This window comes from Mus caroli, unplaced genomic scaffold, assembly GCF_978045245.1.
Source record: "Mus caroli unplaced genomic scaffold, Mus_caroli_1 scaffold_5, whole genome shotgun sequence".
NCBI classification, from domain to species: domain Eukaryota; kingdom Metazoa; phylum Chordata; class Mammalia; order Rodentia; family Muridae; genus Mus; species Mus caroli.
In genome coordinates, this window is record NW_028227260.1 from 152,526,742 (window position 1) to 152,540,701 (window position 13,960).

Consider the following 13,960-nt stretch of genomic DNA (forward strand, 5'->3'; position numbering starts at 1 on the left):
CCTAACTAGTGCACAGATATTTTCAACAAATCTAGGCTATAAGATACCACTTAGTAGCTAAGGATTCAGGTGCATATGAAAAGAAAAAAGTATTACCCATCACATTATGTGTATGATATCAGTATCTATGCTAGAGGGAAAGATAAACTGTCAACACTCTGTGCCTGTGGGATCTGCACTCACAGATCCAACCAACTACATTATCAAAACATAATGTATCTGTAAAAAATATGAGAGCATTTCCCTTATTCCCCAAACAATATTTGTACCTTCTTACTTAGCACTGAATTTAGAATTTTAAGTAACTTAGAGAATATTTAAGTGTGGGAGATATACACAGGTTTAATATAAATTTTGTATGCTCTTTCCCTCTTCTAGGATTATGGTCTCCTTCTGGTGCCCAAGCTGACCTCAAACTCCAGGGCCCAAGCAATCCCCTTCAGTTTCCTCTTGAGTAGCCAGGACTCCAAGCACAATAATTGGTTACTATTTCACTTGTTAAAATTACTTGAGCATTTATGGAGTTTTTGTTTGTTTTTTGGTTTTGATTTTGTTTTTGCCAGTTGGGTTCCTGGAATCAATTACCTGTGCCTACTGAGAGGCAGCTATATTGGAACAGCTTCTGAAAGGATAAGGGGAGAAACACAAATTAGCCTACCATTGGCAATTAACAGCTGAACCTGGAAAGGCTTTGAGTTTTCCATACTAGTCAAGTACAAGAGAAGTTAAACAGACACTACAGGTGCTGGAGTAACAGCACAACCGAAGTAGAATTCTCAAAATTCTTGGTTTGAAGGTACAAGTTTCTGTACACATTGGCAAGACACTAACCTTTTTGGTCTATAGAAAAGTACAAATAAATGTCCTGACCCATGTTTTCTCAATTTCCTCTTTCCATTTTTCCATGAGATGTCTCACACCCAACCCTGAGAATGCCTCAGCCTATATATTAAAGCTTTATCTGCCCTTTGTTACAAAAGCTATCTGCATGACTATTTTGGGAGGCCTAAACATGAGGGTGTGTGTGTGTGTGTTCCGTGCATCACATGTACCTTTGGAAGGACTGAGACCAGAAATCTGAAATCCCTGGAAGCAGCCTGAGGGAATGAGGACATGTGAAACTGTTTCTTCAAAAGTGGCAGAGCATTAGGACCTAGAGTACTAACAGTGCTTCTTAAGAATAACTTGCTAGCAGGGCAGCGGTGGCGCATGCCTTTAATCCCAGCACTCGGGAGGCAGAGGCAGGCGGATTTCTGAGTTCGAGGCCAGCCTGATCTACAGAGTGAGTTCCAGGACAGCCAGGGCTACACAGAGAATCCCTGTCTCAACAAACAAACCAAAAGAGTTACTTTCTAAAACATAAAGGGTCAGGACTAGCTAGGGTTTATTCTTGTAATGGGTCATATACCAGAAAAAAAAGAGAGAAGAGTAATGAGATGGGGCAGGGGAGGATTTTTCTGCTTTTATTTACATTTTTTTTTACTGTATCTTTAATCTCCTATGCTTCCAGCTCAAGTTTTTGAGCTGCTAATTACTGTTATAGTAGTTCTATCATCAAAGTGAAAACCGTAAACCACCAAATACCACACAATTTCAATGATTAAGAAAACACTATTCATGCATTTCTCTCCAAATGTCTGCCTCTCATACGTACCAAGATTTTTCATAATGGTAGTTTTAATCAACACATGCTCACATACTTGATGACTAGCAGTACCTTAGTCCTATGACTGAGCCTCATCCCAGAGCTCCCAAAGCCCACTCACCTTTTTCCTCCTCTCCCTACCCACTTCCAACATATAAATACCGTTTTACTATAGAAATGAAATCCCCTATCTTCAGGCACTGGACCTTAGCTATCCTTTCCTCCCCTCCTCCCCCTCCGTCTTCTTCCCGGCCTCCCCACTTTCCATTTTTTCCCTTCCCATTTGAGATCATGCTACCCTCCCCCTTTTCTGACTCTTCATAGGTTTTTATCTAAGTTTACAAATCACCTATGGCTAAGAAGCTATACAGGTGGTCTTAAGTAGTAACTTGTTGGGCAGAGCTCCATCTCAGACAGTGGGATATTTTCCCCTCATTCCTTGCAAAAAGTCAGCTAGCATGATACTGGTACTTCTTAATTCTCCAAACAAAATCCTAAAAGTAATTGTACCACAATAAAGAGATTAAAATTTTAAAATAAAACTTACTTTATTAAAATACTTAATTACAGAAGAGCAACTTGGAATAAAAACCCCACCCAAACCCAACAACAAACAATGCAGGCTGTTTGAAAGATAAAAGGGGGTACTGAATGGAACCAAAGTCCTTATAAGTGCTAGATACTTGGGGTGAGGGAAACAGGTAACTTCAAAACTTCCCAGACTACTGGTGAATAGGTAGAACCCCTAGAAACCTCACAGATCATACAACCAACAGGGGATAAGTGCCAATTCCTTTTCTGCATCTGGGAGAACCCTCACAATGAATTACAGCAAGGGCAAAGTATGGGAGTACGGGTCATCCCCTATACTTCTTATCTTCCTCTTCATGAGTGTGAGGGGCTGCCTCTATTTCTTCCCCTGGCACTCTGGGAGAGGAAGAATCAAGGTTATTCAGGTCAGCTATCAAGGCCAGCAAAAAGGGATTAGGACCAGAGAGAGAGCTTAATGGAGGTGAGGAGCTTGGATCTGGTGACTTATTGAGGGGAGAATGGGAACTTGAAACACTGGGGGACTCACTGGAAGATGAGGAGGGAGAACGGGAACCTTCAAAATACTGCTTGGGCAAAGGATAGAGCCTACCAGGAGGAGAAGGGGAAGAGGCTCGCATACGAACTGGGCGCCTTGGAGGAGAGTCTTCGGCTGCTAGGGAGGATCTCCCTGGGACTGTAAGCCTAGAGGAGGAACGGCTCGCTTGTGGTGGGCTGCTAGGGCCAGGTTCTGGCTCCAGCTCTTGCTCTTCTTGCTCTGCCTCTGATTCCGGCTCTGGTTCCACTTCCAGCTTCAGCCTCATCTTTATTTTATGGCTCTGTCGATGGTCAGAGCCGAGCCTGGGTGTACTGCAGCTGCGGCTTCGGCTTCGGCTCCGTGTGGCACGGCTGCTGCCTCTATCAGAACTGGACCTCGTGGTACTGCTGGGAGCAACAGGAACTCGTGGAGTGGCCCGAGGACGTAAATTCCAGCCTGCACTCTGGGTTTCTGAGCGAGCTTCGGGGCTGACCACTGATGCACTGCTCCGAGGACGAGGACGTAAATTCCAGCCTGCGCTCTGGGCTTCTGAGCGAGATTCGGGGCTGACCACTGATGCACTGCTCCGAGGACGAGGACGTAAATTCCTGCCTGCGCTCTGGGCTTCCGGGCGAGCTTCGGGGCTGACCGCTGATGCACTGCTCCGAGGACGAGGACGTAAATTCCAGCCTGTGCTCTGGGCTTCGGGGCTGACCTCCGATGCACTGCTCCTACGACCGAAAGGTACAACTCGGGAACGGAGGACCCAGCCTTCGGGGGTCCCACTGCCTCTGGGGTCCGGACCACCACCACCACCACCATCATCGGGAGCCTGTGGACTGGCCTGTTGACGCAGTTCTCGGCCAGCAGAGCTGGACTGGTCACTCCCGGCATGGCTGGACTCGGCACAGCGGAGGGCCTTGGGGACTGGAGTAGACCCCGAGCCCCGTGCGGTGGAGCTCCTGAGGGTAGGCCCCGGGGCTTCTAGGTTCCCCACTGGAAGATCAAAATGGTGGCTGCGGTCAGGCCTAGGGCTCAGAGAAGACTTTGGCTGGGGCGTAGCAGGAGATGCTCCAGCTCTGGGAAGCAGAGGCCCGGCTGCACGTTGGGCCGTTAGGCTCCGGTTGGGGTTGGGCTGCTTCCTCTTTCTACTGCTCTTGGTGTGAGGCGGGGAGCCGCTGCTGCCTTTCCCGCCTTTCCTGCCTTGGTCGCCTTGGTCAGCTTTCCCGCCATCTTTCAGGGCCAGGCCAAACTCACTCTGGCTTCTCATCATGGGCCTAGCACGTCCAAGTTCTAGGTCTGGGCCACCGCCACCCTCAGGGTTGCCATGCTGACTCTCAGGCTCAGAAAATGTCCCCAGGTCCTCACCAGCCATGGAGGTGACACAGGCCGCTGCCATTTCGGCTTCGAGGCTCCGGAGATGCAGCGCGCTGCCTGCACCTCGGCCTCTGGGCCCCGAAGACCCCGGGGCTTCACCTTCGGACTCGTCAGTGTCTCTGAGGGTCTCCAGCTCCCTCTCTGGAGACGAAGAGCTGGCCATGTCGGTCCAACAGCGTCCGGAGAAACGCTTCGCTCAGCTTTGCACGCTCAAATGGCTTCCCGAGAGCCAGCGAGGATGCTGGGTAGGGACTACACACAATGGAGGAGCGCATAGGACTGGCCTGATAAAATGGGAGAGTGGCTGGGATTGGCCAAATTCTGGCCTCTGATTGGTCAGCTCTGAGTAATCTGTTGCTACTCTCGCCAACTTCCTAGAGTTTTCCAGCTGGACCTCCCTCCACCTGGCAATGCGTCCTGCTGGGCCAGAGGAGGCCAGGAAAACTTCTAGTGGTTTCTGGTGTGTTCTGCCATTCCCACCGCACCTGCACCCACCCCCATCACTTCCCAAGGTCAATAGTCTGAATTTCACAATCCTTCCACCCTGACCTAAGTCGGAACATCTACAGGAATTACCTGCAACATCCTAACTGAGTTTTGACGTTTTGTGATTGGTCCGGGAATCACTTTAGAGACTTACCACATGCCAACCAGTAAGTTCCATCTCCTAAGCCATGTATGACCTTACTGCTCCCCTTTAAGTAACCAGGTGACCCAGGTAAAGAGTCTGGTAGAGTTTAAGTTTGCTGAGAGATAAAGGATTTCAAAGGCAATGGTGAAGTACATTGTCTTGGATTTAAAATGTTCGGCAAGGAATATCAGGTCCCAAACACCGGGCCGAGTTTTACAATTTTCCTGTAAGATGCTTTTCTTTGTCTTGCACCAAGGTACAGGTCAGACCGTCTAAGATTCTGATGAATTAACTGACTTGAAATCCTCTTCTAGTTTTTTTTTTCTCCACATGGATTTTAAAGTTTAATATTTATACACATTTTAAATTACTACACCAGGACTGTTGTTTTTCGTAACCCGAAACAGAAAAATAAATATACCAAAACCAGCACCAAAATTTTCTCATGCCTACAATCTAATACTGGGAAACATCAATTATATCTTTGTAGACTGGCCATTTATACATATTTCTTAGTTTTATGAAAATAGAATTATTCATGCATAAGTATTGTTTGTAAATTCTTTGGGGGCTTTCCAGAAAATACATTTTCCATGTCAATGAATATATGATGACAAAGATCTGGGTGTGGTGTCTCACCCTGGTGATTGTTGTACTAGGGAAGGGTGAGAGGAGGCTTTCACTTTGAAGAGCACCCTGGGCTGCATGAGACTCTGTCCAACAATGAAGTATTTAGGGAGGAAACATGTTTTCAAAATTTTTGTACTGACCAATATGTATGCTCTCTCTATTTTTTCATATCAGTGTGAGATATACATCACCACACTCACTAAAAGTTGCTCATATACTCAAATATGTCTTTATTGTGAATAAATCCTGAGGAAGAAATTCTTGGTATAAGTCTATGCTCATTTATAATTTTAGCAGAAACAAATGGGACACTTAAAAGAATGGATTAGCAACTGGACTTGGACACAAAAATAGAATAGAATGGTGTTTAGTGTGTCTAATAAGGTGGAATGGCAAATGGATTTGAAACAGAGAGCAGAATGCAATGAAATTGAAACTGGGTACACACTAGAATGAAATGGGGAAGGAAATGCATACTCAAACCTTCTGATCTGGACAACTGAATATAATGGACAAAACCAGAATGGAGCAGAAAGTACCTAATACATGAAAGAAAAATACTGCATCTGAAAAACGAGGGAAATATAGTGTCAAGTGAAACATTAAAATAGTAAATCAAAATAGGACCGGTTGGGACCTGGAATCATTTAGTACAGATTTTAAAATAGCAGACAATGATAGTCCATATATGTGGAAGTGTGTGTGTGTGTGTGTGTGTGTGTCTGCACACACACACACACACACTCACACACATGCACGTGCAGGTGCTGCCTGTGGGCTTGTTGCCTGATCCTTTTTAGAAGAAGTGTGTCTCTGACAGTGGGTGGGCTTTTAGTGAGGCCTAGCGTCTCTTTCTTCTTGCTGCCTGTGGATTCAGATGTAGAACTCTTAGCTACTTCTGCATCAGTACATCTGCCTGCATGCTTGCCACCATTCTAACAATGGACTAAATCTCTGAAATTATACACAAGCCCCAAATAAATGCTTTCCTTTAAAAGAATTCTCGTGGTCATGGTGTCTCTTCACAGCAGTAGAATACTGCCTACAACATACATTTATCAGGTCTTTTTGGAACAAGATTATCCAACTTTAAAAGAGAAAGTATTTGTATAAAATGTAAAGCCTGCACATATCAAATATTAGAATAAATTAATTTAATATAGTCATGACCTATAAAATCAATATTATAAAACTGAATTATATTTCTCTATACTAAGATCAGAAATAACATAAAGAAAAAATTAAAATGCCATTTCCTGTACCACTACTAAGTATCAAGTACAAAATAATAAAATCTCACAAGATTCTTGAACAGAAATCACTGTATCATTCTTGAAAGAGATTAAAGCAAACTGCCATTAATCCAAGGTGCAGCATGGCTAACTGTGGGTTAGAACAGAGCTTCTGCAAACTTTTTCTGTTCATGGTTCCCGCTAATAATAAATCATAAATTTATTTTTAAATAGTTCTCTAGTTACATAAAATCATGTCACTTACTAATGATGATTGTAAACTTTCATACTAACAGGATGGATAGCCCTATTTATTTTTGCATAAAGAATCAAATCTTCACTGAATATTTGATATTTCGGAACATAGAACATCTTCAAATATTTTCAGAGTTTATCAATACTTTCTAATTGTCAATGACTAGAATGCTGCTTTATATAAAAATGAAGCATAAATTTGTGATAATTGAAAATGTTTGGAGTAGGTTTAGAGCTATTTGAGAAATTATTAGAAATTCTGTTGCAATTCTAAGCAAATTCCAAGTACATTTTATGAATTTCAAGTCAGAAACTCAAAAGATAATTTTAAAATTCAAACGTCATAACTAAATCATACAAGTATATTTTATGAAGTTCTAAGTACATCTTATGAAACTCAAGCCAGAACTCAAAAGGTAATTTTAAAAATCAAACATTCTAAACTAAATAAGCCAAGTACATTTTATGAAACTCAAAGGTAATTTAAAAAATCAAACATTCTAACTAAATAATCTAAAGAGAAGCTAATATTAGATACACTGAGACATAATTATAAAAATATTAAACGTTTAACCTTTTAAATAATTAAACTGTAATGATTCTGTAAGAGCAAAAAAAAAATCTTTGTGTCATTAGAGTATTGTAATCCATAATGAGCACCAATCTGAGCTGATGTGTTCCAGGTACCAGTAAGACCACTATGTGATGCAAAAGTACATACCTGCTGTGTTTTGAACCAAGTCCAAAATGCAGTTTGAGGCAGGTGAACTCTGTCCCAAACCCCTATCACACTCATTATGCATTTGATATTGAATTTTTTGTTAATGTGGAGTACTCTATGCTGCCAAAATTTTCCAGACCCCCCACAATTCAGTTAAACAACTCAATATGGAGCTGCCCATCATCCACAGTTTAATTAGCTGATAATAAGTAAAATGATATTATATAATTCAAAGCAAAATTCTCACCAGAATTATATACAAAGCACAACGGAATGACACACAATGAAAATGGCAAGGGATTATTTATCAGTGGAAATTGGGGAACTGATTATAAAATATACATTTTTAACAGAAATTCAATATCAGGCGAAGTCATTCAGAATAAGAAATTTGAGTGACTTTTACTCTTATTTGTGTATACAAATAGTTTATTTTTATAGGAATAAAGATATGGATATCTTTATTCACACAAAAACAGATTGAGCAACAAAGAATAAAGAATTCACAAACAAGTAACACCTAAGGGATCAACCCACAGCAAAACCAGCAGAGCAATGCCTAGGATGGAACGGCAGGCAAAAATGAATGTAATCAGGGCTGGACTAATTGGTCATGAAGCCATAGACATAAATGTGTTATCTAACAAGAGTCATACACGAAAAATCAATTCCACAATATAAAGCTTATATCTGAAACATTATATAGGACACAAAATCATTAATAATTAAGGAAACCATTGACTAAGCACACACCATAAACAACAAATCAAGAAGAATGCAATTAAACATTACCACAATAATTTCAATAGGTAATTCACAAGATACGACGTTCAGTGGACTTATAAATAAAATTCTGCTCCAAACTTTTGCTACAAATTGGAAAACAAAAAATCTTCCATCCTCAAGAGTGAAAGAGGCTATAAAGAACTTTTGAGGATGTAAGCTGGTACCTCAACTTGAAAAACTGTTTGGCAGTATGTATTTAAGTAGAACTTATGCATTTTCTATAACCCAGTGATTCAATGTGTGTTTGTTCTTTTATGTAACAGCCACAAATGGAATGACTTAATACAGTGGCCACTTATTAGTTCGCAGTACTGAAAGTTCAAAGATCTATACTGGCCATGATGGGTGGTCTATGCAGTGACAGGGTGGAATCAGTCACCCAAGTGTCACTTCTATGAGAAGGAACACATTTCTAAGTTTAATGAGTTTGGGGACAGAATTTGGTTCTAGTCATATATCCTAGAGACCTCATGCAGTTCCTTCCCACAACACCTCCTCTCCATATTTCTTCCTATAGATACAGTCTTTCATGATGAGCACAGTTCAATTTAAAATCTCACCTTCTTAGTCCTGGTCTACTCAGAATAACCTCCTTAAATGAATGACCACTGATGGAACCTAGATATATTTGTGGAAAATCTCCTTTCTCACACATAAAACTTCTCATCATATTATATATCACAGACTCTTCTTATTTGACAAGAGAGGGTGGCACAAGATCCTTAGGGGCCATCTTGGAATTCTCCCTATCAATCTGTCTTCAGGATCCCAGAATCCAGGTTGTTTCACATATAAAAGCTGTTTACACCATCCAACATTCTCTTACACTGTCACTTCTATTCCAAAACTCATCCCAATTGCACCACACATATCTGAGTCCTGCTTATCATCCATCCAGTACAACTTCTGGAATATAGAGCTTCATGAATTGTGCATGAGTGAAACTAAAATGATAGGTTACCTTGCCTAATATTATAGCACACAACAATGACATATTATCTATAAGAATTGTGGTTTAATATGAGAATGAATGGGAGGGCAGGAAGGAGCTCAAAAATACAAAGCTAATGTCAACTTTCTGCCCAAGACAATTAAGGGATTTTCCGAGATGATTTAGGCTTTCTCTATTATCTCCATAAAAGCCTCCAGCCTTTTCTCCAGCCTAGTTCTAAAGCTTTGACCACCTTTTTAAGTGCCTGCACTGGCTAGGTTAAGATTTCACTTGATTAGTTCTGCCCCCACTCAAATTATATCCTTCCTGTAAAGGCAACTGGTTTGTGACTTTATTTACATTTACAAAATCTCCCTTTTTCACCATAAGCCTAACATAATCACAAGAGAGACCTCTTAGCCTATACAAAGATTGTGCTCAGTAGGAGATGACAACAAAGACAAGGGTCACACAGGACAGTTGTAGAATTCTGCTCACCACACAAAGTCTATATATGACAGACATGTATAGTCTTCACAGTGGCATTGTTGGAAATAGTCACAAGTGGCAATTCAAATATCCATCAATAATTTAATGCACAAACTGTGGTATAAAATATCTTTACATGTAACAAAATGGACAGATTTCAAAACATTAGTAGTGAGCAAATTAAACCACACATAAAATTATTCATAAGTTACAAAAAAATTGTCTATAGTACAAAAACAGCCAAAACAAATTTATACTAACATAGGTCATAATAGATGTTCACTTTTATGAGTAATAGCTAATAAAGAAATAACATGGTTTCCTGAGTTGTCAAAAGTGTCTTAAATCATTGCTTAGGTGGTTATTACATGCATATATTCAGTTTTGTAAAATGTCATTAACTTGAGCCTTATAATTATACATGCCCCTATTTGAACGTTATCCTTAAATGAACGCAAAAAGGTACCAGAAAAATAAAAATAAACTATGAAAGAAAAGAAGAATTGACAAAAATATACTTGACTTGGAACCTAATACTAGGCACATCTAAAATCAAAGATGCTTTGAAAAGCAAACATTTCATGAATCATTTCTACATAAACCTTGACCTCAATTGTCATGAATCTATATTAAAATGATAGTTATGTTTCATCGCAGAATTACTGTTTTGTTAGATTCAGAAGTATCATTTCTGACTTTGTTGTGGATCTTACATGATTAACACAGAATAAAGTTTTTGAAACATTCGCTCCTGAGAATTTCAGACACAAAATTGTGTATTATGGTGGTAAAAGACAGACCAAGAATACGAGAACTACTAATTCAGAAAATTTAACAATCTGGTTAAATCCATTAAATATTAATCATATGCTCCCCTTCAAATTATAGCTACAATGAATAAATTAATATATTTCCTAATATTATACTATGTTCGCATGAGTAGAAAAAGACTAGGATATGACAGAGTTATACCTACTGTTGAATTTCACTCAGTTTTACAAAACAGAAAACCCATGTTAATAAATCAGATTAATCCATGGAGATCTCTGTCTCTCTCTCTCTCTCTCTCTCTCTCTCTCTCTGTGTGTGTGTGTGTGTGTGTGTGTGTGTGTGCACAAGTGTGTGTATGAACTGAAAAGATTGATTGTTTAGACTAATTATTACATAAATTTGGAAATTTAAATTTCCACTTCTAATTTCCAAATCATTATTTTACTCATTTAGGAGTGCATGAATGATTCTCCTAAAAGATGTGGATGATTGTATTCAATTCTCCTTGAATTATCACCAGTAGTTTAGATTTCTAATCTTAGTGAAACAGTAACACCATTTTCTGATAAAGATGTGGCTACCTAAAAACATGCAGTGGGAGACAAGTAGAGAGTGCATAATTTAGAGCTCAATCAGATGGGCTTAGAAGACTCTTAATTCTAACTCTTAACACCTGACTTTCAGCAAGTAACAGTCTTTTCAGCCCTGTTCCCCCCCCCCTTGGGAAAAGTAGTGCAGTTCATTCCTTTGCATTGTTTTCTCCAAATTTAGCAAGACACAATTTCCACATTACTAAGTCAATTAACGTGCAAATATGATGAGATTAGAGTAAAGATCGACTTCCAAATACTGATTAACATCAGCAAATGAAAGGCGTTAACTACATATATTGAAACACGTATTTAATTGTTTAAAGAGTACCCTGAGTTGTGGAAAGCAGTGGTACCCTGGGCTAAGTCACTCCCAATTGTATTGAACAATAACTTCCAAGCTGTACCTTGCCCTGGGGCATTTTACTTTATAACACAATCGTTTCCTCAACTTTGAGTTCAAATGTCAAAGCAGGATGACTCTTTTTCTCCTTTATGCAAGTAAACAATATTTACAAATTATAAGGTACAGTCTGATAAATAACTTATTTGTACACAAGTAAGCTACAACCACCTGTGAACTTATTAAATCAAATCATGGAAACATGGACAGACAGGTATCGCAAAACCATATGAACAACACCAGGCTACAGACCTTATCAAACACACATGACCGACAAATAATGTAATTCATTCACCTTGTCTATGGGAGAAGGAGCATCCCAAGGCAAGATTATGGCACATACACTGACCTATCACTTGGTCACTGGCCATGGGTTCCAGCCAGGAAAACTGCCATAACAAAGGACCAAGCCTCTAGCTGAAGCTCAGTTTCTCCTGAAATTGACATTCAAACAGGCCTGTCACTGGAATCTGACAATTCTGTGCCTACAACAATACACTATCATGTCATTTGTTCCTAAAATTTTGTACCTGGCACCTAAAGACACTTTTCCATACCTTTTATTAATAAAGCTCACTGTGTATACCTTCAATATTGCCTCTTTTGGACTCTGTAAGCTCTTTAACCTTTTCTTAACCATCCTGTTAACACATAGACACACATTTATGTATGTAGATATACATATACATGCACAATTTCATTGTGTGAATTGTATCATGTGATCTGAGAATATGCCCACAACTATAGATTGAAATCATAAGTACTTAGTAAACCAAACCCAATGAAGTTGACATAGTTGTAAGTTTAATTGTTATCCATCAAACTTTGACTTTATAGAAAGGAAAAATTTCACTTTATGTTTCTGACATAACCTGCCCATGATATTATTATTTGTACATATTTCCTGTGTGAAACTTTTACAGATTATTTCTACTGAAATCGCAATACTTTTTCAAAATTACTTACATGATTTTAAAAACTAAAGAGGAGCAAGAATGTTTAAATAAAAATCATTTGCTTCTAAATTTACAACCTTCTCACAATCTCTGCAACTCCTTTAAACCCCTCACACCCTGTTTCTCAGCTCTTTATTATGTATTTTAAATCACAGACTTATACTGAGTGTACCATACTATAAAAATGGCCACTTCTGATTTCAGCTCCTTCGAGTAAAGAAGTTGAAAATCTACGCACGCGCACGCAAGCACACAAGCGCTGCCTTCTTAGGAGACGACGGACAAACGTGACAAACAGCTTTTTAAAAACAAAAACAAACAAAAAAAACCGCATCAAAGAACTGAGTTTGCAAGGGTAAACCACTTCAAAAGACAAAACATTGACCATACAAATATTGAATGTGCAGAATCGCAAAACAAAAGTGGATGAGCGGGAGAGTGAGGCCACTTGTCCGTGGACTTTACCTTCAGGAAAATGTCTTGTGGTCCAGGCAGAGCAGAGCAGTAAAGGGAATCAGACCCAGTGCACCTGCTGCGGAATCTAGCTTGTGAGCGGTGATGCTCCCCTCACCAAGTGGAGCAAGGAGGGCGGAGGCTGCGAAGTGCAGGCGCAGGCGCTGCCCCTTCCTGCAGAATCCGCAGCTGTAATCCTGCACTGGGGAGGCTGCAGGGGCACAGCCCCCAACCCTGCGCCGCGCCTCAGTCGCAGCGCCCCTCTACAACCCTGGACATGGAGCTTTCCGCAGGAGCTTGGTTTAGGAGCCTTTAGGGCCTAGGCCCCGCGCTGCCCGAGCGCCTCCCAGCGCTTGCGCTGAGTGCACGGGCTAGGTCATTGGTAAAGGCAGGCGGCGCAAGGAGCTGTGCATTCGCGCCCCTGGCCTTTTTTTTTTTTTTTTTTTTTTTCCTCTGCAAAAGGGCTTTGCCTCAGCAGCTTCCAAAAGACTCCAGACCTCACCATGGACCCCAGGTTGCTGTGCTCTTGTGGGGCCAGATTCAAGGTAGCTGGGGGTAGGGGGCGGGGAGAGAGCAGCGATTCTTCCTTGGCTGTGCGGTTTGGTTTTGGTTGTGGTTGTGGCTGTGTTCTTTATTCTGCCTCACTCTTGTCCCCACCCCCACCCGCAACCCCTCTGGCCATAAAAGCCAAAGTTAAGAGTCTTGACCCTGTTGAGGGGAGAAAGAATGGGAAGCTCAAGTCTTAACAACTTACTAGCTTACTTCTTTGCTTCTTCGAAGTGCAAAGACCAGTCACTTGTTGCAAAAGAGGCCAAGGTGCTTTACTTACTGTTAAAGTGACACTGGCTAGTGCGACGTGTTGGTGCAGTGTATCTGCAGCCACCCCCCCCCCCTTTTCTAAATTTTAGTCCTGATAAACTTTTGTGTTGGTATCGAAAACCTGTGCCTTTAGTTCTGAATAATTGTATATGTATATGATTGTATATAAATAAATATGGAAAAGGAGAAAAATACTATTCTATTT

At 40.6% G+C, this 13,960-nt stretch overlaps 1 protein-coding gene and 1 long non-coding RNA gene across 4 annotated transcripts in view; both read right to left on the minus strand.

Annotated features, from left to right (window-relative positions):
• LOC115030072 (uncharacterized) overlaps positions 1 to 13,277 on the minus strand; it is a 112,003-nt gene extending 98,726 nt beyond the window's left edge. For both annotated transcript variants that reach the window (XR_015047204.1, XR_003835671.2), the window contains exon 1: positions 12,949 to 13,277. This is a non-coding gene — a long non-coding RNA (uncharacterized LOC115030072). The remainder of the gene's footprint in view (positions 1 to 12,948) is intronic.
• On the minus strand, positions 2,503 to 4,251 carry Ezhip (EZH inhibitory protein). Of its 2 annotated transcripts, XM_021154026.2 has the most exons (2): positions 4,080 to 4,251; positions 2,503 to 3,707 (listed from the first exon to the last, which is right to left on the minus strand). In XM_021154026.2, the coding sequence occupies exons 1-2, from the start codon at positions 4,249 to 4,251 to the stop codon at positions 2,503 to 2,505; spliced, it is 1,377 nt and encodes a 458-aa protein (XP_021009685.1). The 2 variants fall into 2 exon arrangements, with proteins under 2 accessions (XP_021009685.1, XP_021009684.1); XM_021154025.2 differs by having other exon boundaries at positions 2,503 to 4,251.
• Positions 13,278 to 13,960: the final 683 nt, after the last annotated feature.